Source organism: Sturnira hondurensis, unplaced genomic scaffold (assembly GCF_014824575.4).
Source record: "Sturnira hondurensis isolate 20B ecotype Veracruz unplaced genomic scaffold, ASM1482457v3 Scaffold0019006, whole genome shotgun sequence".
Taxonomy (NCBI): Eukaryota; Metazoa; Chordata; class Mammalia; order Chiroptera; family Phyllostomidae; genus Sturnira; species Sturnira hondurensis.
In genome coordinates, this window is record NW_028091637.1 from 10,507,319 (window position 1) to 10,533,150 (window position 25,832).

The 25,832-nt window shown below is 41.7% G+C and overlaps 1 protein-coding gene across 4 annotated transcripts in view; it reads right to left on the reverse strand.

Annotated features, from left to right (window-relative positions):
* The window catches only part of UBP1 (upstream binding protein 1), a 56,247-nt gene extending 31,195 nt beyond the window's left edge, over nucleotides 1–25,052 (reverse strand). For 2 of the 4 annotated variants that reach the window (XR_005070112.1, XM_037070849.1), the window contains exons 1-2: nucleotides 24,697–25,052; nucleotides 13,401–13,552 (exon numbers count right to left, since the gene is read on the reverse strand). Coding sequence is in view for 3 of the 4 variants with exons in the window: in XM_037070849.1 (XP_036926744.1) it covers nucleotides 13,401–13,552; nucleotides 24,697–24,809 (265 nt within the window). In the remaining variant the exon portion in view is untranslated. The remainder of the gene's footprint in view (nucleotides 1–13,400; nucleotides 13,553–24,696) is intronic. The other 2 variants (XM_037070848.1, XM_037070847.1) reach the window with 2 other exon arrangements.
* Nucleotides 25,053–25,832: the final 780 nt, after the last annotated feature.

The following is a 25,832-nucleotide window of genomic DNA, read 5'->3' on the forward strand; positions in this document are numbered from 1 at the left end:
ATACAGGAAGCAACCAATGAATGCATCAAGAGGTGGAACAACAAATTCTCTCCCTCTTTCTAAAATTAGTAATAAATGTTTTTTAAAAGAGCGCAACTGAATACACTAAGTCTGAATACCTTTTGGACATCCAAGTTGTTAATCCAGTTGGATTCACAAATACGGAGCTAAGCGGAAGAGAGCTGGGTTGGAGATACTAATAGGGGCCTTCTCAGGGTACCACTGTCAGGTAAAGCTATTTAAAAACGGGATCACCTAGGGAGTGAGTGGAGAAAAAAGAAGAGGAGCTAAGTAAACTTCTCTGGGACAAAGAGAAAGTCAAAAAAGAGCAGCTGGCAGGATGGGAGGTGGACAGTGCACGCAGTGTCCTGGAAGCCCTTCACTGGGCTGCTGAGGAGAGGAGAGACCCATCTCACCCGGACTGTCTTGGGATCTTCAAAAACCCAAAACTCCCAGAACTGAAGAAACCAAATTAAGGAAGAAATCAACGGTCCCATCCTCTTTTGTATTTTTCCTAGCCAACCTAACAAAATACAAACTTCAATCTGCTTCCACAAGCAGATCTCAAGATCTGTTCCTCCTGTATTAAAGCACTGTAGATTTTTACTCTAAAATCAAGTTGTCTGGGGATTTTTCTTAAAGTCCCTATAACACTTATGCTTCAAACGATTTCCTCACTGGAAACTTTTATGTCCTCAACTCATTTAGAAATTCCTCTCCACCAACAATTTTCTCCAATGTTAATACAACTGCTTGAGTAGTACTTTAATGGGTTTAATTTCCTCTTCTATTTAATCCTTTCCATAATAATATTAATACAGCTTCCTGAAATATCAGTCTAGGTTCCAACTGAAATATAAAGAAGGTTCTACTATACGAAATTAACATAAACAGCAATATTCTAGTCAAGTGTGACTTCGGTTTTCAGTATACAGTATACTAGTTGCTAATCCTATTTTTAGCTTTGTCTCCTGAATTTACGTTTCATGTTTTGATTTTTTTCACTCCCTTTTCTGACTTAGAAATGCAAAAGCACTGACAAGAGTTCAAAAATACAGCTGCAGTACATTCACGTCCCCAGCCACCTCTGACACAGACTGAATCCTAAGATGTGACAGCCCCTACCTTGGTTAAATTCAAAGCATTTATTTTTAATGTCCTAATATACAACTTTAAAACAACAACCAAAGCTAAACTCAAGGAAATCTCCTACAATGTAAAATAAAATAAAAAATGACAGGTATGTACCTTATCGTGAAGTTTCAGTCAACAATGAACTGCATATGAGGATCGTCCTGAAAGATTGTATTGGAACTGGAAGATTCTGATTACCTACTGACGCAGTACATAAAAATCCTAGCACAGGGCATCACAGTAACGGCCGGGCCTTCACATTCACTTTCCACTCACCCACTGACTCACTCAGGGCAACTGTTCGAGTCCTGCAAGCTCCATTCATGGTAAGTGCCCTATATAGGTGTATCATTTATCTTTTACACTGTATTTTTACCATGTATTTTCTACGTTTAGATACACACATTCTTACCACTGTACTGCAGTGGCCCACCATATTCAGCATAGTAACATGCTGTAATGGTTGGCAGCCTAGGAGCAGCAGGCTAAACTATGGGCTAGGTGTGTAGTAGCCTCTACCATTTTAGGTTTGTGTAAGTGCATTCTACGGTGTTCCCATAACGATGAAATCACCTAATGATGCAGTTCTCAGAATGCATCCATTGTTAAGGGACACACAACTATATTTCCTTTTTCTTTTTCAATTTCATTTTAATTGCTGTTCAAGTACAGTTTTCTGTCTTTTACTCCCATCCCAGCCCACCCTATATTTTTTTTGAAGGTCTATCATTTAACAATATATTTAATCAATAGGTGTTTATTGCTTACGGCCTAAAACCTGTTTGCAAAATTATTATTAGAGGATTCTCCAAGTAGAATCTGGCCTCCAAACAAATAGGTATTTCTGATCCAATAGCAGCAATAAACTGATGTGCGATAAATCCAGGGATTAAAACCAAAACCCTCTCTCGTATCATGAGGTGTGAAAGTATCAAAGACCTGGCTTGAGCTGTAAAACACAGGGCAGCCTATTCCAGCGAACTCTCTGCTAAACAGGAGAGCCCGCCGAGTTTCCTCCACCCTCCTGTGCTTCCGTGTTGGGACTGTAGTTTCTACTTCACAAAGTCAAGCTCAACTCTTCTTGCTACCTAAGAGCAGAGGACAGGTGCTTAGACATAACCAGGAAAACAAAGTGTTTTTATTTTGTTTTTAAATATTTTATTTATTTATTTTTAGAGATAGGAGAAGGAGGAAGAGAGAGAAAAACATCAATGTGTGGTTGCCTCTCACATTGCCCCCACTGGGGATCTAGCCCGCAACCCAAGCATGTGTCCCGACTGGGAATCGAACTGGCGATCCCCTGGTTCGCAACCTATGTCCAATCCACTGAGCTACATCAGCCAGAGCAGAAAACACAAAGTTTTAAATCTCTGCACTTCCACTGTTCAAAAAAAGAGTACAAATCAGACACTCTAAGGCATTAATACAACTTGGGACACTTGTTCCAATTTCTACCTGACTGATGAAGGCCATACAGTTTACTTTTTTCTTTATGATGTTATACAATGGCGAATATTCTTCGGTAATAGCTACCCAGATGGCAGAGGTGAGAAATGAGCTTTAAGGGGAAGCTACTAGGAGTGACCAAGCTATGACCTAATAATGATGCACAGTCCCTGCTATGTGCCATCCCTTTCCTCTGAGGAAATACGTCTATAAAAGGTGGTGGTGGACCCTGAATGGCGTGGCTCAGTGGGTTGTGCATCATCCCATACAGTGAAAGGTCACTGGCTGATTCTGGGTCAGGAAACACGCCTGGTTTGTGGGCCCACTGGGGGCATGCAAAAGGCAACTGAATGATGTTTCTCTCTCCCTTTCTTTTCCCCTCCTTTCCCCTCTCTAAAATTAACAAAATCTTTAAAAAGTGCTGGTGAGGGGAAGCTCACATATTTGCCTGAATATTCAAAATAATAAAAAATCTGGCTCGGCCCACAGACTAGCAGCATCAGCATCACCTGGGAACTTGTCCGAGATGCAAAGTGGCCAACCCCACGGCAGCCCCGCTAAATCAGGAACTCCAGGGGGCCTGGCAACCGCATTCTGACACGCCCTCCACGTGACTCCAATGCACGCTGAAGGTGGAGAAGCTACAAATGTCCGGCGACTCTATAGTGTCCACCACAAAGTGTTCAGGACCTTCTTAGGGGAATAACTTAATACTCAAAACACTTGAGTAAAATGGTAAGAATGAACTGTCTTTTCTCAGAAACCGAATAAATACTGTAGGATATGTTATGATAAACACTCTTCCAAAGAGGAAAGTGGCCTAATTTGGGATGGCTGATTATACGACTGCATCACTTTGCCTAAGGTTCCTTTAATGTAGTGTTACACGAAACACTCACTATATGGTACTACATGTAATAAGGTTTCAAGTCCTTTTTAGTTCAAATTATTTGATTGTGCATGTTAAAATGAAGAAGTAGTGAGTCAATGCAAAGCTCTTTAAAGTAAACTGCATCATGATTCCTTCATGAGCGACTAAAACTCCCAAGTCATTCACCTGTCTGACAGGACTGTAAGCCTTATGAGTCCAGGACAGCTTTTACTCCATTACGTATGTTCCGCAAATGCACTTATGCTCACATATTAATTACACTCATTGTATGGACTGTACCTCACACATTACATGTGTACAGTCCAAATATCTGGATATACATGTGTCACACATTTCATGCACGCAAACAAGGGCTCAGGACTTGCTAGGTGCCCATTTCAAGACCCAGCTTTGACAGGGCCTTCAGAGACAAGCTGGGGGCAGCACTGCGGGATGCAGTGTCGCTCTCTGAAATCTCATTCAAGTACCCGCTGGCTGCCCCATGGAAACAACTCTGACGCACGTAACAGTGGTTCACCTGCACCACTTTGGAGATCCTCCACCTGGTTAGCACACATTTGCCCGACTGATGTGTTAGTCTCCTACTGCTGCCATAACAAATGCCCACAAACTGAGTGGCTTGAAACTATACAAATTTATTACTATACAGTTTTGGAATTCTGAAGTCCAACTGGATTTTACTGGGTTAAAAAGAAATCAAGCTGTTGGCAGAGCTGTGTTCCTTCTGGAGACTCTAGTGGAGAATCTATTTCCTTGCCTCTTTCTACTTCTTGATGCCGCCCACGAGCCCTGGCGGAGAGCCCCTCCTTCCATCTTTAGGCCAGCTGCAAACGGCGTGTTCGACTCTGACTCCTGACTCTCCCGCCTGATGTCACTTTCCATCCTGTGACTTCACTGTACTCACCACTCTGATAATCCCGGATAACCTCTCCATCTCAACATCCTTAAGTTACTGCATCTGCAAAGCCCCCCGGGCTCCATAAAGTAAGATATTCCCATGTTCTGGGATTAGGACGTGGGCATCTCTGGGGAGCCACCCCTCTGCCTAGCAGTTGCTAAGCGTGTAAACATGCCATTTCTACAGTTCAAAACCCTAACTGTTACAGACATATTTAAAAGATTAAAATCTTATTTTCCAACAAACCTGGCAAACTTTCTGAGTCATTACACAGATATCTAGCCCCTGGGTTGTGCTCCTAGCATTTGTAAAAAGTGCTCATCCAGCTGCGACAGGAAACTAACACATCAACTAACGTCTAAACACTTGGTTTTCCAGTTCAACCAGGAATCATTAAAGCTACTTACTTATTAATTAATAGTAACAGCAGCAAAAGCTCATGCTGTGCTGGCCGACTTCTAAATGCATCACATATATTACTCAATTTAATTCTCAACTACCTTATGTGGGGATATTAAATTAAGGAACTTGCCTAGACTAGCAAGGGGTGTAATGAGATCTACGCATAGGCAGCCTGGCTCTAGAGACAGCTGATAATTACCATTAACTATAACTAGTTGAAACAATGAAAAGGAACGAAGTTATCTAAATAATGCACATGAGGACATCTAATTTGCAGCAGAGGTGCATATATCCTGGGCAAGCACTGGCAACTATATGTGTGACAGCTTCTGCCAGGCATCAGTTTAGAGAGGGAAATTCTCTTTTAAAGTTCGCCCTTTAGTGACAAGACCATTAAACTGACCACAAGCCCACTTAAGCATGCAATTCACTCATTAAATGAACAAATAAACTTACTAGAATAAATTCAATAAAGTAGTAACCACAGAATATTTTTGTTACACAAACACTGTCATAAACCATGATTAGAAAAAGTGGTTCTAATTCGGTGCCTTCCTGAGATGAGCAGACTAGATTAAGTAGGATTCATGAGAGTTAAGACTTCTTATTGTACACCCTCTCATAGCTTTTCAATTTTGAAGCATGTATATACATCACCTATTTAAAATGCTAAGCTTGCCCTCCCTCGTGTGGGTCAGTGGACTGAGTGCTGACCTAAGGACCAAAAGGGTCGTGGGCTTGGTTGGGGGTATGCAAGAGGCAACCAACTGATATACCTCTCTCACACTGCTGTTTCTCTCCCTCCCCCTCTCTCTAAAAGTAAACAAAATCTTTAAAAAATACTTTTAAAAATGCTAAATTTAAAATGTTACGATTAACTCAGGAAACTCTGGAAATATTCTAGTAACAAGGCTTATTGGTTAAGAAAATGAAATTTGGAATCGGCAAACTCTGGGTTTAAATTTTTATAAAAAGCATATTCAATAGATAACCGTAGGAAAAATTACTTCCTCTAAAGCTGTAATGCCATCATAAAATAGGGATGATCATGCTTTTGTTAACAGCCACTATCATTTTCAAGCAGTCATGTGTCATTTAACAAGGGGGTTAAGTTCTGAGAAATGCACCATTAGGTGATTTCTTTGGGTGAACATCAGTGTACTACACAAACCTAGACAGATAGCTACTACAACCCTACACTATAAACCTGTAAAGCATGCTACTGTACTTAATACTATAGGCAATTGTAACACAATGGTAAAGTATTTACGTACCTAAACATACAAGAGGCAGAGTAAAATTATAGTATAAAAGATAAAAAACGGTACCTGTATAGAGCACTTACTATGAATGGAGCTTGCAGGACCAGAAGTTGCTCTGGGCAAGTGAACGAGTGGGGAGTGAATGTGAAGGGCTAGGAATTACTGTACACTACGGCAGGTTCTCCACTTAGGCTACAGAAATTATTAAAGTTTTTTTCTTCAGCTCTGGCTGGTGTGGCTCAGTGGATGATGTGCAGGCTGTGAACCAAAGGGTTGCTGGTTCAATCCCCAGTCAGGGCATGTGCCTAGGTTGTGGGCCAGGTCCCCAGTGGGGCCACATGAAAAACAACCACACACTGATGTTTCTTTTCCTCTCTTTCTCTCTCCAAATAAATAACAAAACATATTTAAAAAACTTTTTTCTTTAATAACAAATTAGCTTATAACTTTGTTACTTTATAAACTTGATTTTTTTAACTTTTCAACTTTTTGTAATAACAGGTAGCTTAAAATACAAACACACTGGTAAAGCTGTACAAAATCCCTTTACATCCTTACCCTGTAAGTTTTTTTCTAATTTTAAATTTTATTTTACTTTTTAAACTCTTTGTTAACAGACACAAAGGGCACATTTGAGATCTTGCCCCCTAGCATGTCATCAGTTTGGCTCAAATAAGCTGTTAGAAAAACGCTCTGCAGGTTGGGATGTTCTCACGTTGCCATGTATTTCGCGTAATTGGCAGGATTCCAAAGCCCACCCAGGACCACACTGCAGACCTGGACCTGGTGCTAAGTACACACAAGGGCCCACTGTGCCCCACCGGATGAACTTAGGTGAGTTTCTCTCGAAATTGGGGTCTCTTTGCTTTGAGTAGCAGGCCATGACTTTATTTGAGCTGTTCTCTGAAAATCCTTAGGGTGGACAGGATAGAGAAAACCCAGGAAAAAGGAAAAAAGAATGGGTTGCTGCTTTTAGCCGACTTTTTAATTAGACTGCTTCCTGAGAGTCTGAACAAAGTCTTTGCCGGTTAAGTGAGACGGAACCCTCCTTAGCTCAGAGAGGGGAAGGACACTTGCTCCCTTGACCTGGACAGCCTGGTTCGAGGGAGTTCTGGACCCTTTTTCCAGACCTCTGAACCCAGAGTGGTGGAGGGGGTGCCAGGAGCCATCCAGTGTGTCAGTGCAGCTGATCCTGGGGAGGGCGACAGGGGCTCCCAAGGGAGGAGGCAGGCAGGACACCCTGGAATGGGTTCACCCCGAGAGAGGAACCTTGGCAGGGGACACACGGCAGGAAGTGGAACCATGCTTTGGAAAGTGTCATGGTTCCAACTCTCACTGGCCCTTGCTCAGGTATTCTTAAGTGATTAAGACTATTCGTGGAGTTGCCTAGGGAAATAAAATTCTTCTAGGGTTTAAAGCAGTCTTACAGGGATGTTCACTACATCAGCTTGTCTGGAGACATGAAAATAAAGGCAGGTTTTCCCAGAAGTTTGTTCTGACTCTACAGATCTCAAAATTAACATGGGAAATAGTGCCTCCCAGTATTAAATTAATACCTTTAAGTTAACTTTTTTGCACACAATTAGGAAAAGCTGTTAATAAAATTAGGCAGAATGAATGGAAAACATTTGGCTGGCCCTTGAAGCTTCAAAACAATTTAGAAAAACAGATCAAACTATAATGTCATTTAGGGTCAACCCAATTCTTTGAGGTATTAAAAATGGCTGTCCTTATTCTTAAAGGGGGGAAGGTCATTTGGAACTTCACTTGTCAAAAACAGATACAAACTGTAAATGCCTCCAGGGCAATAATTGTTCTTTTATAAACTAGTCAGTTTGCCCCTTTCACTAAAGGGTATGTTGTGTATGTCTGTGTTATGTTTTGTAAATGTGAGATAATTTTCTACCTCCGGATGGCATTATTAACATTAATTCAAATGCAGAAATATAGAAACCCAAATGTTTTTCAAGTTCATGTGGTCTAAAATTAATCAGTAATAAAGAAAATCAAGTCTAAGTCTGCTGACTAAAAAAAACAAAGACAGAGGGCCAGGGTCGTCAGTATCACTGTCTTCTACCCCACATCCTGTCCCACTGGAAGGCCTTCAGGGGCAGGGACACGCATGGAGCTGTCACCGCCTATTACAAGGCCTCCTGGAACACCTCCTGAAGGACCTGGCCGAGGCTGCTCTTGAGGCGGCGCTACTCTTTACATCAATGCGTCCACGGTGGTTTGCTCAGTGTCTTTTCTCACCACGGATGTGCTTGTAAGCAGATCGTGCACCATGAACGTTCCTCTGTATTAACGAGGAAGTTGGGGGTCCATGTTTTCAAACTTTTAAAGGAGCTTCTTGAGGTCTGCAAAAGCTCCTGTTAAACCCTTCACTCTGAATTTTCTAGTTTCTTTTCTTGCAGTTTCCTTTTCTCTTGCCTCTTTTTCAGCTGTGCCTTCCTGTTCCAGTTTCAACAACTCATTAATCAATTCCGCAGAAACCACCTCTAGGGTGTCCTCGATGTCGTCCCTATCCACACTCAGGTGAGAGTCATTACCTCAGCCACAGCCCTGTTGATTCTCGCAACCTCCCCATCCTTGGCAAATCCTTTGAAGTCATGGACAAACTTCTTCAGTATCTTCTTCCAGATGCCCTTCAAACACTCCCTGGTGACATCACCCAAGCAAAGTTCCTGATGCAGTCACAGAGGCTGTAATCCTTCCGGAACAACCCTTCCATTAGCATCTGCCTCAGTTGTAGTGAGAGCCCAGGAAAAGGTCCTCCTCAGGTACTAAGTCTTAAAAGCTGCTATAATGCCTTGATTCAGTGGTTGGATCAAGGAGGTGGTGTTTGGGAGGAGAAATGTGACTTTGATATTCAATGAAGATCACCAAAAGGAGGATGTCTGGGGAGTAGTATCAATAGTATGCAAAACCTTGAAAGGTATGTTATTTTCCAAATAGTACTTTTGAATTTTGCTGGCCAGGAGGGCACCTTAAAGAAGCAGCCGGGTCACCCGTGACTTCCTGCTCCTGCAGCGCATTGGCGGTGTGTGCTTATCATCAGGCTTGCCGGCCCGGGGGCCTCACTCTCCAGCTCAGACAGGGTTTCAGCCTGCGGCCTGCAGAACTGCTTCCAAGCAAGACTGTTACCCCTGAAACCTCCTTATGGGTGAAAGTCCTTTTAGGCTTTCTATTTTCAGAATACAAAGGTTTCATCCAAAGTGAATGATTTGTTCTAGCAAGTAATTTTCCTCCACAATTAACTTTATGTAGTTTCCAAAAATTCTTCAGCTAACTTCGCACCAGCACTTGTAGACTCAACACTTTTACATTATGTAATAAATAACACTTTTTTAAATATAATTTAAACCATCCAGAGCAAGCAGTAAATTAAACATCACAGTCAGGTCTGGCCCTTTCTTTCAACTTGCAAACAGATGTTTTGCTTTGGCCGTGATCCTCATGGTGCCGAGAGGGATACACCTTTGTCCCAGGTCTTCAATACACGTCATTAGTAAGTCTCTCCATGTCTAGTTTAGACCTTTCTAGAATTCTTTGTTACTCTCACCGCTTTCAGAGAAGCAGATCCTTTGATAGTGTGTCACTTTGTTTTTGTTTTTCAAGATGGTAGCTATGGTGGAATGAGACACGCCTGACTGATGAGCAATAACCACCACTGATTTTTCCCTTCACAGTCCTTAATCAACTCTATTTTCATTTCCAGGCCAATCACTTGACATGGCCTCTCATTGGCACCATTAGCAGTGAATCTTGCACTTAGAGGCCATGATGAACAGAAGAACATGAGATTAAATCAAGCAGAAGAGAAAATGTGATTACGAGGCACAGTAAACACAAGATATATGAGGCTGTTGCCGGGGTAACACAACATAGGTCTAAAGCAAACATTTTTTTAGTAAGTAGAAAAAGTACACTCAAAAATAATGATAAAAAATAAATACACAAACCAGTATCCGTCATCGAGTCATTTACTATCATGTTCAGTACTATGCATATTGTACGCACGATGCATATTGTACGTGCTGTACTTTAACAGGACTCCCAGCGCAGCAGGGGTGTTTCCCAGCATCACACGTGAGTGCTCCAATGCCCTACAACATTCCGACAGCGCTGATGGCACTAAAACATCGTTACATAGAGCCTGAATGCAGAAGGAAAACTGACTGCTTAATTTCCCTCCCATTTACTAGAACAAATGTAGATAAACCCACACACAGGAGCTTACAAGGAACGAAACCTGTGCTGATGAGTGACAACTTCAAGTGCCCTATCTGATCCCTGTAAGTCACTGTACCTTTTTTTGCTAAGGCAACACGGCCATTTTAAGTCATTTTCTTTGGTGGAGCTTAAGAGATCACCTGATGACAAGAAAATTGATTCATGAGCAATAAAACTGAACCACAATCTGATTCCTAACAGAAAGAGTGAACACTAAATTACATCAACACTTAACAGTCACACCGTCAAAGATGATGCAGGATGCTACTAAAATGGTGTCACTGAGGTGCACTTTGCAAGAACTTTCCATGGCAGTATTACTCCAACTAAAAATATATTAAAGGGACTTTATGGAATTCCTGGATAAATTAGTCAAGCTTAAATATTATTTTACACATATATGCCTGATTCTCTTTACAGCACATTACAGAAAAGAATTCTGTAAAAAAAATAAATAAAATAAAAACCACATATGCACTACTGAATGTTTCCTTTTGTAAGTTAGCCCGGTCAACTGAAAATTGCTAAATCTGGCCCTATGTGTTTTATCAGTTTAAAAGAGGCAGGATGAAAGATACTCAGCAGCATTCCAATCACGTCCAAACCTTGCCTGAATCTAGAAAGAGCTATGGAGCAGAGCCTCTCTTTAGAAAAGTATACATTAAAAATCTGAAAACAATTTTAGGGAATTCATGAGAAATCTTGGATTCTGGACCTTTGTCTAAGCAATAAATGCTAGGAGACAAGTACGTGAAAAAGTATCAAGCTTGGGTGACAGGGGATGATATGCCACTGGACCCTACAGGACACCCAGTACATTGGGCCATTCTACCAATACATGGAGTGAAAGCAGCTCTACCTAATACACAGAAACAAACGCAGGGAGGCTGCCAAATTGAGGAGACAAAGAAACATGGCCCAAATGAAGGCACAGATCAAAACTCCAGAAAAAGAGCTAAACAAAACGGAGATAAGGAATCTATCAGATGCAGAGTTCAAAACACTGGTTTATAAGGATGCTCAAAGAACTCAGTGAGGATCTCAACAGCATAAAAGGGATCCAGTCAGAAATGAAGGATACACTAACTGAAATAAAGAACAATTTACAGGGAAACAACAGTAGAGTGAATGAAGCTGAGAATCAAATCAATGATTTGGAGCATAAGCAAGCAAAAAAATAAAGTAAAATAAAAGAAAGCAAACAAACAAAAAACCAAAAAAGAAAACAAACAAAAAAACAATCAGAATATTACGAAGAAAAAAAAAGAATCCAAAAAAACAAGAAAAATATAAGCAGCCTCTAAGAAAACTGCACGAGGTCCAACATTCACATCATAGGGGTGACAGAAGAAGAGAAAGAGCAAGAAATTGGGAACCTGTTCAAAAAAATAGTGAAAGAAAACTCCTCTAATTTGGTGAAGGAAACAGACATGCAAGCCCAGGAAGCACAGAGTCCCAAACAAGATGGATGCAAAGAGGCCTACTCCAAGACATATCACAATTAAAATACCAAGAGTTAAAGATCAAGGGAGAATCTTAAAAGCAGCAAGAAAAAAGAAATTAGGTTTCCTACAGGGAAGTTCCTGTAAGTCTCTCTCTTGATTTCTCAAAAGAAAAACTGCAGGCAAGAAGGGACTGGCAAGACATATTCAAAGTTATGACAAGCAGAGACCTACAGCCAAGATTGCTCTACCCAGCAAAGCTATCATTTAGAATCAAAGGGCAGATAAAGAACTTCCCAGACAAGAAAAACACTAAAGGAGTTCATCATCACCAAACCACTATTATATGAAATGTTAAAGGGACTTATTTAAGAGGATCAAAACTATAAAAAAATAAAACAGCAAAAAACACATATCTATCAACAACTGAATCTAAAAAACAAACTAAGCAAACAAGAAGAACAGAGACAGAATCACAGATACAGAGAGTGTTTTGATGATTGCCAGGTGGGATGGGGGGTGTGGGGGAATGGGTGAAGAGGTGGGGGAATGGGTGAAGAGGTGGGGGAATGGGTGAAGAGGTGGGGGATAAGAGTACAACTATGTAGTTTCAGAATAGCCAAGAAGATGTAAAGTACAGTATATGAAGGAAATGGAGTAGCCAAAGCACTTATATACATGACCCATGGACGTGAGCAATGGTGGGGGGATTGCCTGAGAGAGTAGGGGTGCTGTATGGAGGGGGACAAAGGGAGAGATATTAGACAACTGTAATAGCATAATCAATAAAATATACTTTAAAAAATTTAAAATAATCACAACATACTCCTAAGTGAGTAGATGTTAATTTCATTTTTTTTGGAAACAGATATACACACAAGGAAATATGCCTAAATGTTAATTATCTGGGTGGAATGCAACTGTAGTCAATTTTCAGCTTTATCCTCTGACATATCTCCCAATTTTTCTACAATGAGTCTATACTATCTTTATAATATTCATTTTTGAAAAAAAAGAATTCAACACAGTTTCAGTATATGTACCCAACATTAATTCCTGCACAACAAAGTACTTTTGTTTACACTGGTTAGTTTTACTGGCCTGTGCCCAAACTGCTAAGAGTACCTGAAAAAACTCCCTTATACTTCCCAGTGGTAAATTCTACACCCCTCATCTTTATTTTCAATCCTGCCCCCTCTCAATTTTCTATCACTAAAATATAATATTCTCATAAAGTATACACAAGATATGGGCAGACAAAATTTGACACGATTATTTTAGCCACAGACTCTATCTTGGTACAGCTTATATCTATTTTCAGCACAAACTTGCCTCATGCCTGAGACCCACGTCCTTGCGAGCTGGGCTCTGATTCATTCTCAAATTCCACATTGAAACCATACACTTAAAAATAACTGACAGCCTTCCTACTTGCTTCTCCTTTGGATTTTGTCTGAACAACCCTATAATAAATCTTGTTGCATGGACCCTCTTTATCTAAATCAGTTTCCACAAACTACAACTTTGTTGGCTCACAGTAAAACTCCTACAACTTTTATGAACTGAATTTATAAAACTTAAGGAAAAAACCTAACTCAAAATTACTGCCAGTAACTAAGGCTATAATGCCCAAACTTTCATTTAGTATTCTTGTAAGTTCTGGCACCAGACTACGAGATGGCCCCACTCACCCTGGTTCAGGTACGTGAGCGTTTCGTCATGCAGTTTCACTGCGGGCGACGTTGCGGCGCACATCACATACTGAAAGGGCGGGTTTTTAGTTTCATCATCCAACGGAAGGCTGGAGTCTTCCTGCTTGAAAATGGGCAATGCCAAGACATCACTGAAAAGCAAAAAAATAAGCAAATAAATGAATCGACACCAACCTTGCTTGGGGTTTAAAATAGTCAAAAGCATATAAAAATGTCGAGGGGTAGTTTCTTTTTAAATTTAAGCTACAAAATGATATGTAAAATAAAAGTACCAATAATGCTAATCTGGCTTCCCCAAATGACACCTCCAGAGTGTGGCAGTGGGGAGAAGGAGGGCAGCTATGATTAGGTACATAAAATAAGAGTATTTAATGGTGAATAAAGTCCATGCTACTGATAAAGAAACTGGGCTAAACAATAAAGATGGTACTTTTTAAAAAGTTACTTCAAAAAATTTTAAAACATTTTAAACTGTATTGTTTGTATATAAAAAAAGGAAAAAGCCAGCGAGGAGCACATAGCTACCTGCTTTGAAAGGCAGGAGCTATTATTGCTGCCAAAGGTAGGTCACACTAGCACCATGAAACCACAAAGAAGCATTTGATTAAAATGGTACTTTACAAAAAGTTTCCTGCTAGGCCTGGCAACTGCTGAGAGTACAGGGCTTCATACCCTTATCTAAAACAATGGCTTCTTCTGAGAAGCAAACAGCAGTAAAAACAGCTAGTATTTTTTTCTACCAAGAATAACATGGGGCAGTCAGTGATTGAGAGGGGAATGGGGCGGGGGTCTTCTGGGACACTGTCTATATTCTGTTAACCTGGGGAGACATTGGTTTTCTAGAAAAAACAAAACAACAACAACAAACAACTGAGAGAGAGTAACATTTTTTTAATCCTCACCCATGACCATTTTTTTCATTACCTTTTTTTTTTTTTTAAAGAGAAAGGTTGAGAAACGATGCGAGAAGAAACAGTCGATTGACTGCCTTCTGTATGTGCCCCGACCAGGGGGCCTAGGTATGTGCCCCAACCTTTCAACTGGACCACGGCCTTTTGATTATGGAAGGGCATTCCAACCAACCGAGCCACACCAGCCAGGGCTGAGATATAATTTACACATGATAAAAGTCATGCATTTTAAAGTGTAAATTCAGTGGGTTTTAGTATATTCAGAGTTGTGCAGAGTTGTCATCATCACTACTTCTAGAACATGTTCACCATAGTCTTGTACCTGTTGGCAGTCACTCCCCATCCCTTTCCCCCCTACCATGTCCCCAACCCTGACAACCACTAACCTACTTTGTCTCTATGGATTTGCCTGTTTTGGACATTTAATGCAAACTGAGTCACATAGCCTTTTGAAACTGGCTTCTTCTTCTCAGTCTGTTTTCAAGGTCCACCCATGTTACAGCATGTACCAGTGCTTAATTCCTTTTTATGGCTGAATGATATCCCATTGTATGGATATACCACAGTCAGTTTATCCATTCATCCAATGATGGACATCAGGCTTGCTTCAAATTTTTGGCTATAGTGCACAACGCTGCTATGAACACTTGCATATGTTTTTGTGTAGACATGTCTAATTCTCTTGGGCATATAAGGATGTGCATATACACCAAGGAGTAGAATTACTGGGTCATATGGTAACTGTTTAACTTTTGGACAAGCGCCAAGCTATTTTCCACAGCAGCTACACCATCACATCCCCATCAGTAATGTATGAGGCAACTGACATAATTCACTAAGCTGTATACTTACAGTTTGCTAATTTTTCTGCTTGTTCCTCAATAAAAAGTAAAATAATAAGATAATCAAATGAGTAACTACTGTAACACCAATATCAAAGGCTTGTTTGGATCGCTCATTTCCCCTTCTGTTTTCTGCAAGCTGATGACTAATTCAGATATTTGGCTGGCTCATTTTAGGTTAACTGAATTTACAAATAAAATGTGGAAATAAATGAAATGGGAGGAAAACCCTACATTCCCTCCTCCTCGCATTCATTTCTATTAAAGCACTAGACTGATTATTCAGAAACTAAATTACTACTAATTCTCCTTCTGTTTTCTTTATACCTAGGAACTATGAAAACACTCAGCACGCAGTATAACTAAGGAACACAGTCAGCGATGGCCTCCAGCCCTCCTCTGGAGTTCTTCCCAACACTGACCTAGGGACTTTGATCCCACCTAAGTGGAATGATAAAAAAACTTTGTGGCAGATACAAACATTTTTCAGGAGACTTACAAAGACTCATAGCAGCTGTCTTTATGAGAAACCACCATAACAGTAAAAAATGGTTCTCCACAAGATTAAAATATACATATTCCTATGCCACACATATGTAAGCATTTAAAGTCCCCTTTGTGAGAAAGATAATGAGAGCTATGCCTCAGAAGTATTAGCTAATTATACTGAATTAGCTAGCTTGATACACTGAGAGCATCCAAAGTGTACTTTTGAGTACTGTGACATTTGAGTAAGGTGACATGGAGAATAATTTTAAGGTTCCAATGCTAACCTCTTGGGTCGATCATTAAATACATGTCATCAAAATAACCCATAAGACTGTGTAAGAGTAGCTATGTATAAATAAACGCACACATGATAAATAAAATCATATTTGCCTCAGATCCTAGAAGGCAACCACCATTTATTCACTTCGATACAGCCTGGAAGATCCACACAGGATATACTACGCTCATGGTGGATGCTAATGATTTTTTTTAATCCTTACCAGAGAATATGTTTATTGATTTTAGAGAGATGTAGAGGGAAGCAGAGAAGAATAGGGCAAGAGAGGTACAGAGGGACAGGGGCAGCTTGGGAGGGAGAAAATCGACAGGTCATCTTCCACGCGCCCCAACCAGGGACCCAGACTGCAACCTTTCCGTGTATGGTAGGTTGCTCCAACCAACTAAGCCAGCCAGAGACTACATGATTCTTAAACAAGCTCAACAAATAAGCATGTAAAGATCATTTATTACTGAAATCCCAATTAATTTTTTACTTAATTAGAAAAACAATACATTCCAATCAACAGAGCAGCCAGAGCGATTCTCTTCCAACAGAAGCCAGATCATTTTGTCACTTTAACTCCATCGGCTCACTTTCAACCAGGGTCCTCGCAAGGCCCTCCTCCGTCTGCCCTTCTCCGTCTGCCCGAGCCCAATCAGCCTCCTTCCAGGTCTTCCTCAGGCCCTTCTGCACAGGCTCCACTCTCCTGCTGGTGTCCTACTGGCTCACTTAATTCAAATGTCAGCTCGGTGACAGCTTGACAATTGCAATGTTCCCATCCACACCCCCCAATTTCCCTTTCCCTACTCCATTTATCCAAAACACAGGCCACTTTCAAACAGTATACATGACTGAGATTTGTTCCCTCCACAGGTATACACTGTATTTTGCCATGTATAATGCGCTCCCGTGAATAATGTGCAACCATGTTTTTGGCCCAAACTTTCAGGAAAAAAATCTTTCATTTTAAGTTTTTAATTCGATTTTTAAATCATTTACATTTAGATATGTATTTGTATTATAAAGGAATTTTGGCATTTATTTTTTAATGTATTATGGTACAAGAAATTTCATGTAACAAGTAATTACAAAACACAAGAACAGATACAAGGTATTTCAGGTACTACCCATGTATAATGCACATCCTTATTTTTCCCCTCAAAAATCTGGGCAAAAATGTGTGCATTATACGTGGCAAAATGCGGTAGCCACCCCCCCAATTTTGTTCCTCTTCACTGACTGACCCCAGCATCCAGCACAAAGAAGGAGCGCGACATCCGCTAAAATCAATGAACCAATCACAGCATTAGTGATCAGTTATTACTAAAATAGAAAATGAGTTCTCTGGATAATTTAAGATCAATTTCTACTAGGCTGAACCATAGAACTCCCAGTAATCTGACAAACAAACGAGAAGCCTTAAGGCTTCAAACTGTTCCAAGTAATTTTAAATGCCAGTACCTGAAAATATTCAGGCACACAAAGTCAAACGAGACTCTAGGAACAAGAACCAACAACAGTAACAACAGACCCCATATACCCTTTTCCAGATTCTGTCTCCTCTTTTTTGCCCCTGGTTCCAGAGTTGAGAGGCCTGTACATACACACGGCAGCTGGAGTCCTGTTAGGTTGCTCCGAAGGGAAACACTGGTGGAAAATTAAAAGGGAGCAGAGAAAGGACCAGGCAAGCAACCACACACACTGCAGGCGCAGGAATTTCAGGGCAGCAACCACCACGCCTCCAGCTGGCAGTCGGCAGTTCAGGAGCAATCAGGTAACAGGCCCTCCTCCCAAACCCTCTGGCACCTGTGCAATCCAACACTGTCAGTCTGTCTCTGCTTGAAACATCTAAATGGCTTGTAGTTTTCTGATTGGACTGATATCCCCAAAGACTTAAGATGCTAGAATTATTGGACCCATACTTTAAATTATGCTTGCTTTGTTCAACAATATATAAAAGACAAGCTTGAAAAAATCTTCAAGGAACAGTAAATTTTAAGGGGCAGCAAGACTGAAAAAAGTTACAGAACCTTCTAGAACTAGAAAATTGCTAAAATCAAAAACTCATATTTAACAGCAGCTCAGAGAGAAATGAAGAGTAAATAAGAAAACTGGGATATAGGTAAAAAGAAGTTATCCAGAAGAGAGCACAGAGAGTCAAATGATGGAAAATGCAGAAGACTTTAAGGACAAAGGGAGATTTCACAATGACAGCTCAGTGAGGCCCTAGCTAGCACACTGTGGCAAGAAAGTGAAATGTAATGATTAACAGGAAGAAACAAACCTATCAACAAGGTCCTGGAGGAAAGAAAGGCAAGATACAACAATAAGAAATACACACAGCATTCCCAGCTGATTCTTCCTATGCAGAACGATGATATTCTAGTACCTCGAGAAAACTTCTGTTATTAATCAGTAGGTAGCCAAAGGGTGTCATGGAAAGAAGTGGAGATGAAACCCCAGCTCTGGAGCTTCAAATCCCAGCTCCGCCACTTGCTGAGTAACACTACGGCGGCTACTTAAATGGGTTTGTTTTTAACTTAGAATAAAATATTTTAAGCATCAAAACTCTCAACACAGTAGATCAGAGATTCTCAAAGTGTGGCTGGTGTAATCCTGGGGAGCCCGAGACCCTTTCAAGGGGTCCGGAGGTCAAACCTATTTTCAGAATAACACATTATTTGCCCATTTCACTCTGTTGCCACTTGTACTCAATGGTGGTGAAAACCAATGGTGGTGAAAACTGCTGGTGCCTTGGCATGAATTAAGGCAGTGGCACCAACTGTACCAACAGGTGTACAGAAATGTTACAATGTACTCGTCCTTGGGTAGGTATAATGTATTCCTGCTGCAAATAATGTATTTTCTGGTGCAAAGGTTGTCTCACGGAAAAGATGCTATGTAACTGTGATCTGTGAGCTGACCTAACAGTTTTTGCCACAGAATTATCATTTTTACTTGAGAGAAAAAAATGACAAGCTATGATTATTCGGACCTGGGTATTTGACAAAAGTTTCCTTAAAAATGAGTAAGCAGGCCTACCATTTATAATTGTGTTACCATTTGTTGGCGATGACAAAATCTTGACTCTCTACCATGTGCTTTCTCTGATGAGATGGTGGCAATATTAAGGAATGTGATTTTTTTTTGATACTGCACAGTGAAAAGTGTCAACATTCAGAAGATCTGCGTAACTCAGGAGACCATTGCTTTTCTAATGAACAACACATGCGTAGTTCAAAATTACACAGGTTAAGAGATCCAAAGTCCAGGACACACCAACGGATTCTAATGTAACGGTGCAAAAAGCACACTGAGATAGCTGCAGACGCCAAGCTGCAACTTTAAGACACTACCAAGTGCTGTTTTTTTGTCAAAGAACTTCCAAAATTATTTAAAAGCGCTATTAAAACAATCTTCTGTTTCCCAGTCAGATCCCTGTATGAAGCTGGATTTTCTTCATGTATGTATTCCAATAGCAGAGAAGAGAATCCATTTATTTTTCTAAGCTACGCACTAAAAAGATTTGCAAAAAGCCTAAGATAATGCCTCTCACTCTCAGTTTTTTTTTTAAGCAAAACAGTATTTCAATTAGAAAATGGTAACACATAACGGCATATAATTGTTATTTTAAATAAATTAATTTCCAAATTTCTTTCACATGAAAGGACAACAAAGAACCACAACCTACTACCCTACTCAGAGACACAGGAATCTGAGACTGAGTCAAAGGGACTTTCAAACGAACGAAAATGACACCACTGGTGGTCCTCCTCTGCTCCAAGTCATTCTTCTAAAGTAACGGGTTTTTTAAAAGCTAAATAGTATTCACAGGAATATTTTACCTTTGCTTCCAAAAATTTTTACATGTTTAAAAGCCACAGCTTTGCCCTGGCTGGTGTAGCTTAGTGGACTGAGCGCAGGCCTGCGAACCACACGATCATGGTTCGATTCCCAGTCAGGGCACATGCCTGGGTTGCAGGCCAGTTCCCAGCAGGGGGCACACGAGAGGCAGCCATACATTGATATTTCTCTCCTGTTCTTCCCTTCCCCTCTAAAGATAAATAAATAAAAATTAAAAAAAAAAAAGCCACAGCTTTGAGCACTATATATAAGATCGGCAAAGTCATAAGAGAAGGAAAGACTAAAAAATTATCATTGAAGGAGACAAAAACTAAATGCAATCTGTATGGCATCCGAGGTTGAAACCTAGATTGGAAAAAGGACAACAGACAGGAACTTGTGAAACAAATTTTGTAGTTTACATAACATAAAACTGTCCTCTAGTTATGCAAGTAGGAAAAGCTGGGTAAAGGGTTCATGCCAACTTACTAGATCATAGACAACTTATTAACTTGAAACCCTCAAGTTATTTTAAAACAAAAAAATTTAAGTTAAAAATTTCACCACCAACACATACATACATAAAGTTTTGTCACAGTCCATATCACAAGATAACAATTTGACAAATGCCAAAAACCTCAGGAAGTTTCAAAAGAAAAGACTACGCCCTTACTGGTGTGGGGTGTCATCCCACCAAATTGTTGTTTCTCTCTCACATTCATGTTTCTCTTCCTCTCTCCCCCACCCTTCCCCTCACTCCAAAAATAAATAAAATCTTTAAAAAAAAAGAAAGACCACCGACGTTCAACACAGAACAATTTCATATCCATCTATTAGTTATGTCCCAAAGCAAGCAAAATAAATTATTCCAGAGCTCTTTTGAAAATGAAAAATGTCTTATTTTATGGAAAAAACCATACAGACTTTTAATGAAAGTTACTTCTTAAACAGACGTCAATACTCAGCAAACAAATTCCCAAGGCAGTCACATCTCATTGTTAGAGTCTATCCTTCGGAGCAGGGGTAGACAGATAGGGCCACTTCAGTCAACCTGTTTTTGTACAGCCATGATGTAAGAATGGTTTCTACATTTAAATTATTAAAAGGGGACATATACAGACAAAAATGTGTGACAGAGAACCCTCTGGCCTGCAAAGCCTTAAATATTTGCTATCTGGCTTTTTACAGAATAGGTTTGCCAACTTGTTTTAAAATAATAAATAAAAAAAACATCGCAAACATGATATCTGAAATGTTTTTTAATCAGCAACTTATTAAATTCTTTCCTATACCTGAGTCAAGAGTAAATTTAGAAAAAACATTCAAACTCTGAAATAAGTAGCTTTACAGACTGATACTTCAAACTATCAATCAATATAGCAAAGTTGTCAGCTCAAAGCAGTTTAAATTTAGCAAATTATTCATAAACTATGGGTGGACTCTCACAGAATATGTAAAGTGTAATTTTTGAAACTGATTTATACTATAGGGTAGTTTAACAGGGCTCAGACCAATGCCTTTTGTAAAGTACTGATTAATTATCAAAGTTTTTATGTGTAATCTAAGTAAGTTGCATTATTTTTTATTTTTTAAAATATATTTTATTAATTTATTTTTAGCGAGGAGGAAGGGAGGAGGGGAAGGAGGAAGAGAAACATCAATATGTGATTGCCTTTCGCACACCCTACACTGGGGGCCTGGCCAGCAACCCAGGCATGTGCGCCAGCTGGGAATCGAACTGGTAACCCCTTGGTTTTGCAAGCCAGCACTCAATCCACTGAGCCACACCAGCCAGGGCAAGAAGTTGCATTATTTTTTAAATCCTTAAAATTAAGTTGCTACAGATTATACATTTCATGTGAACAGTAAGATGGAAAGAAAATTACCAGCAGTCCGCCCAAAGACCGGGTAGAAGTTTTATCTGGTCCTTACTTCACAAAACATGGATGACCCCAGATTTCAACTCGCAATGAATTTCAGCCTTCATTGAGTATATGGGAACTCAGCTTCCATTTGGAGCGGTAATGCCACCCACATGCCTCTTGGACCAATCACTGTAACGTCTATGAGCTTAGGTTTACTTGCTCATAAGGAATGATCTAGCGGTTTTCTAAGATCTCTTCATTCATTTCTGGAATATATATATATATATAACTAAGATTTGAAAAACCCTTTACGACCTACTTCATTTCATACAGAATCTGAAGCCGCTCATACCTCACATATAAACGTGATACTGCAGTACACCTTTGCAAGGGCAATGGCACAAAACGAGGGGGAAAAGAACAGCAAAGGCAGTATCAGAAATTAGCCTTACAGTATCCCAATACTATGAACCTACAATTTATGCAGATATTTTTAAAGTTAGACTATGAAAAGAAACTGTCTCTTTTAAGTCAGTTACCCCAGAACTCCCCCAAATTTTTTTCTAAAAGTGGTCTTTAAAAACTCCCTCTTGTTTGAAGTCATACAAAAAGCAAATACAGTATGCATACTTCACTTTGAAAGAAAAATGCAAAGCTGCCTACAAAGTAAACTTTTATCAGAAAGTCACTTTTCAAATAATTTCAAAATTAGCATCTCCAGTTTACTTCTTGACCTTGAGAGAACAAATGAAAAAGACAAGCATCAACAGCCTCATTTCCCATTTGGTACCAGAGGAAGAGACCCTGGGCACTCCTGAGACCAGTCTGGCCATCTCAGCTCTAGGTCCAGGTGGGGGGAATTAAGTGCAATCAAAGGCCAGCACGCAGAGGTGTCCAACCTGTGGCCCAGGATGGCTGTGAATGTGGCCCAACACAAAACGTAAATTCACTTAAAACCGGTTTTTTTGCTCATCAGTTTTCAGTGTTTGTGTATTTAATGTGATGCCCAAGACAACTCTTCTTCTTCCAGTGTGGCCCAGAGATGCTAAAATATGGACACCCTGCTAACTTAAGTTTTCTTCAGACTTCGTCCAGATCAAGTTAATTCTGTAGTTTCCTAAGTATTAATTTCAAGAAAAGAGTCTTGAATCTGCAAGAGGCAAAGACTCTTAAGGGCTCCTCTTAGTTTTTGAGGAGCAAATGCTGAGGAGCATACTGATACCAAGAATATCTGAAAAAATAACCAAAATGGTATTTGCTTTCAAAGATACTTCAAAATTTGGATTAAATGACACATACTATATAACCAATAACCAAAAGCATTCAATGGAAGCAGTTTCCCCATGGAAAGTGTTGTAAAAAACAATTACAAAGATGTTGCACATTAAGAAAAAGGTCAAGGAAAAGTTTAATGTCAAGATTGTTATATTTCTTTTTCACAGAATAAACCATAAACAAAAAGTTCATTAGTTGGTCAAATCACTAAAATAAACAAATTCGGCGGGGTGGGGGTGGGTGGAGAGTAAAAGCTCAAAATAACTCTCAGTAAGCAAAGTTCTAAGCAGCAAACTCCCATTTTGCCATAACTGAGAACTGAGAAACAGCTGAAGAGACACACTGAATTTGATTCAGGTGCCCTCTCACTCCTGAAGGGCAAGTCCAGGTCTCTATGAAAAAAAGCATGACCCTGGAGGCCCAGCTTTTCACAAGGAAATCACTGCCTCTAGTAATCCCGACTGGGTTGACCCTATGACTTTCAGTAGCTCAATTTCCTCCACAACTGAAACAGTTGTTCCACAAAACAAGCCACCTTACGGCACCCTCGAGTTGCACAACAGCAGGGAGAAGAAGTGCCAAGTTCAGAGAGACCAGCACAAGCAGAATCAGGATTAGAGACTGGCGCAAAAAGGTTTTCCATCAGGCACCTCCTCACCCTGAGGAACATCTGCACCTTTTTTGAGAGCTCTTTATTTTACAAGATTTAAAAGCTGAATTACTTCAGCGAGCTGCTTCCCCACCCCCAGGCCCAACCTGACCCAGAAGTCCTTCTTCAAGACATTTAGGTGCCCGTCCCCGCCCCTGGAGCTGCAGCAAGATGCATGGCAGTCACTGGGAAATGGACAGCACTTCAAAGGCATCGGGCATTGTTACTTTAAGGAACATGTTTGGAAAATCTCAATTCGCATTAACGAAAGCTGCCAAACCATCGGATTTTATACTTTAATCAGGTGAATATATAGTATGTAAACTGTATTTCAAAAAAAGGTAAGAAAGAAAAATAAAGACCTGCCAAACTAACATAAGTTAAAAAAAACAGTATGCTTTAGGGTAAAGGCCAGAGACTAAACTCCAGATCTGTTCCAACCCCTCAAAATTAAACAAAATGAGTGGCTGCTGCTACAGGCAGTGAAGACTAAACAAATTGTTGTTTGTGGTACAATCACTGCATCTTAGACTTCTTCAAAAGGCAAGAGCCCAGGAGGGTAGTCCCCAAAATGAAAAATGTCGCTTTGAAGGCCATCAGAAAACCTTAACTATGTTGATGTGCTTTTCTCCCCTGTAGCTATTTTCAAATACAATTAATACTGTAATATCAAGTGATTAAAACTTGCAACTAGGAAAGACTACAATGTAGAAGGGTAGAACTGATACCAAAACTTTGGAGAGTACTTTCTCAATATAAGTCCTATTATCTCGCCCAGTTTTCCAGCTCTAAGTGGCTTGTAAATCACTTGCAAGGAAATGAAACCCCTTCCCCCACTGACACAAGCCAACCTAACAGCCGGGCACGTTTTACAGCAAAAATGAAGCCTTCAAGCACGGTACCCGCGCCGAAGGTTGCAGGGCCGCCCTCCCACGCCCGCCACTGGGGTGGGCAGAAGCCTGGGAGGCTCCGTGGCCCCGACGGCCACGCGGCAGGGGACTGACCCCAAGCCAGGTAGGCCGGGGAAGCGATCATCGCAGCTACGCCTGGCAAAGGCACAGGGTCCTGCAGGCCTTTCCCAAGGGGACAGAGGTTACCGCCCGCCCCAGAGCGCCAGGTACCTCATGCTGTATGCGCCGGCACCCAGCTCCTGCCCGATGCCCGAAAGGCTGGCGTCGAAGTCGTGCACCAGCCCGGACTCGATCACCTCGTCCATCTTGAGCACCCAAGCCATCTTCCGGACTCGCCGTCGCCCGGCACGCAGCGCTGCCTCCGCGAGCGGGGCGAAGAGCCCAGAGCTCCGCGGGAGCGTCCTGAGGGAGGGCGCGGGTGAAGCCTCCGGCGGCGCGGCGAGTGGTCACCAGCGGCGGCCCGGGCGGCGGCCGGGACGAGAGCGGCCGGGGCCCCGTGGGCAGGGCAAGACGAGGAGCTCCAGCGGGCACGGCAGGGCCGCCGGCAGCGCCTCCCTCCCGCGGGCGCAGGCCCCGCGCCTCATGCCGCCGCCGCCGCCCACCCCCTGCGCCGCTAGCGCTGAAGCCGCCGCCGCCCGCCCCACCCCGGGGCCCCCGGCTGCATCCTCCCCAGGACTGCGCGGGGGCGGGAGTTCAGCCCGCTCCGACGACCGCGTTGGGGTGAGCCCGCCCGTCACCCGATCCCCGGCCTCGACCCCTGGGCTTCGGCCCGCCCGCCCAGGTTCTGCCGCCCCAGCCAACCCCGCCGACGCCGCTCCGCGGGCGCGGACGATGGCTTCGATACAGCTCCGGCTCGAGCTCTCTCGCCGCTTCCGCCTCCAGCAACCCCGCCCCGGCCCCGCCCCCGAGGTCGCCCCAGGCGCAGGCCCGCCCCGCAGGGTCCCGCGCTCGGGGCACTCCCCGCTTGTCACAGCGGAGGAACTGTCCCAGCGGAGCACGGCGACCCCGCCCACACGGCAAGTTCTTGGCCCCTGCGGCCTTGCTGCCTTCTGGAACACCAGCCCAGGAAAAGGCGGTGCCAAAAGGGCTGCCAGTTTCCGCCGATCCAGAAAGGTTAGTTGATTGACCGGCGAACTGGACAATGATGGTAAGTGCTTGGTCGAGGCTCCCGTGAGTCTCTGTGTCCCTGTCCTAAACAACCAATCAGAATGTGCTTCCTCTTGGGCGGGCTCCAGAACTGAATTTGCTGCCAAAATAAAGAGTTCATTGGACCGCACTAGAGGAAGCACAAACGCCACTTCCTGTGGTATTTTACTCGTCAATGGTCTTTGTGGGTAGTCTCTGGA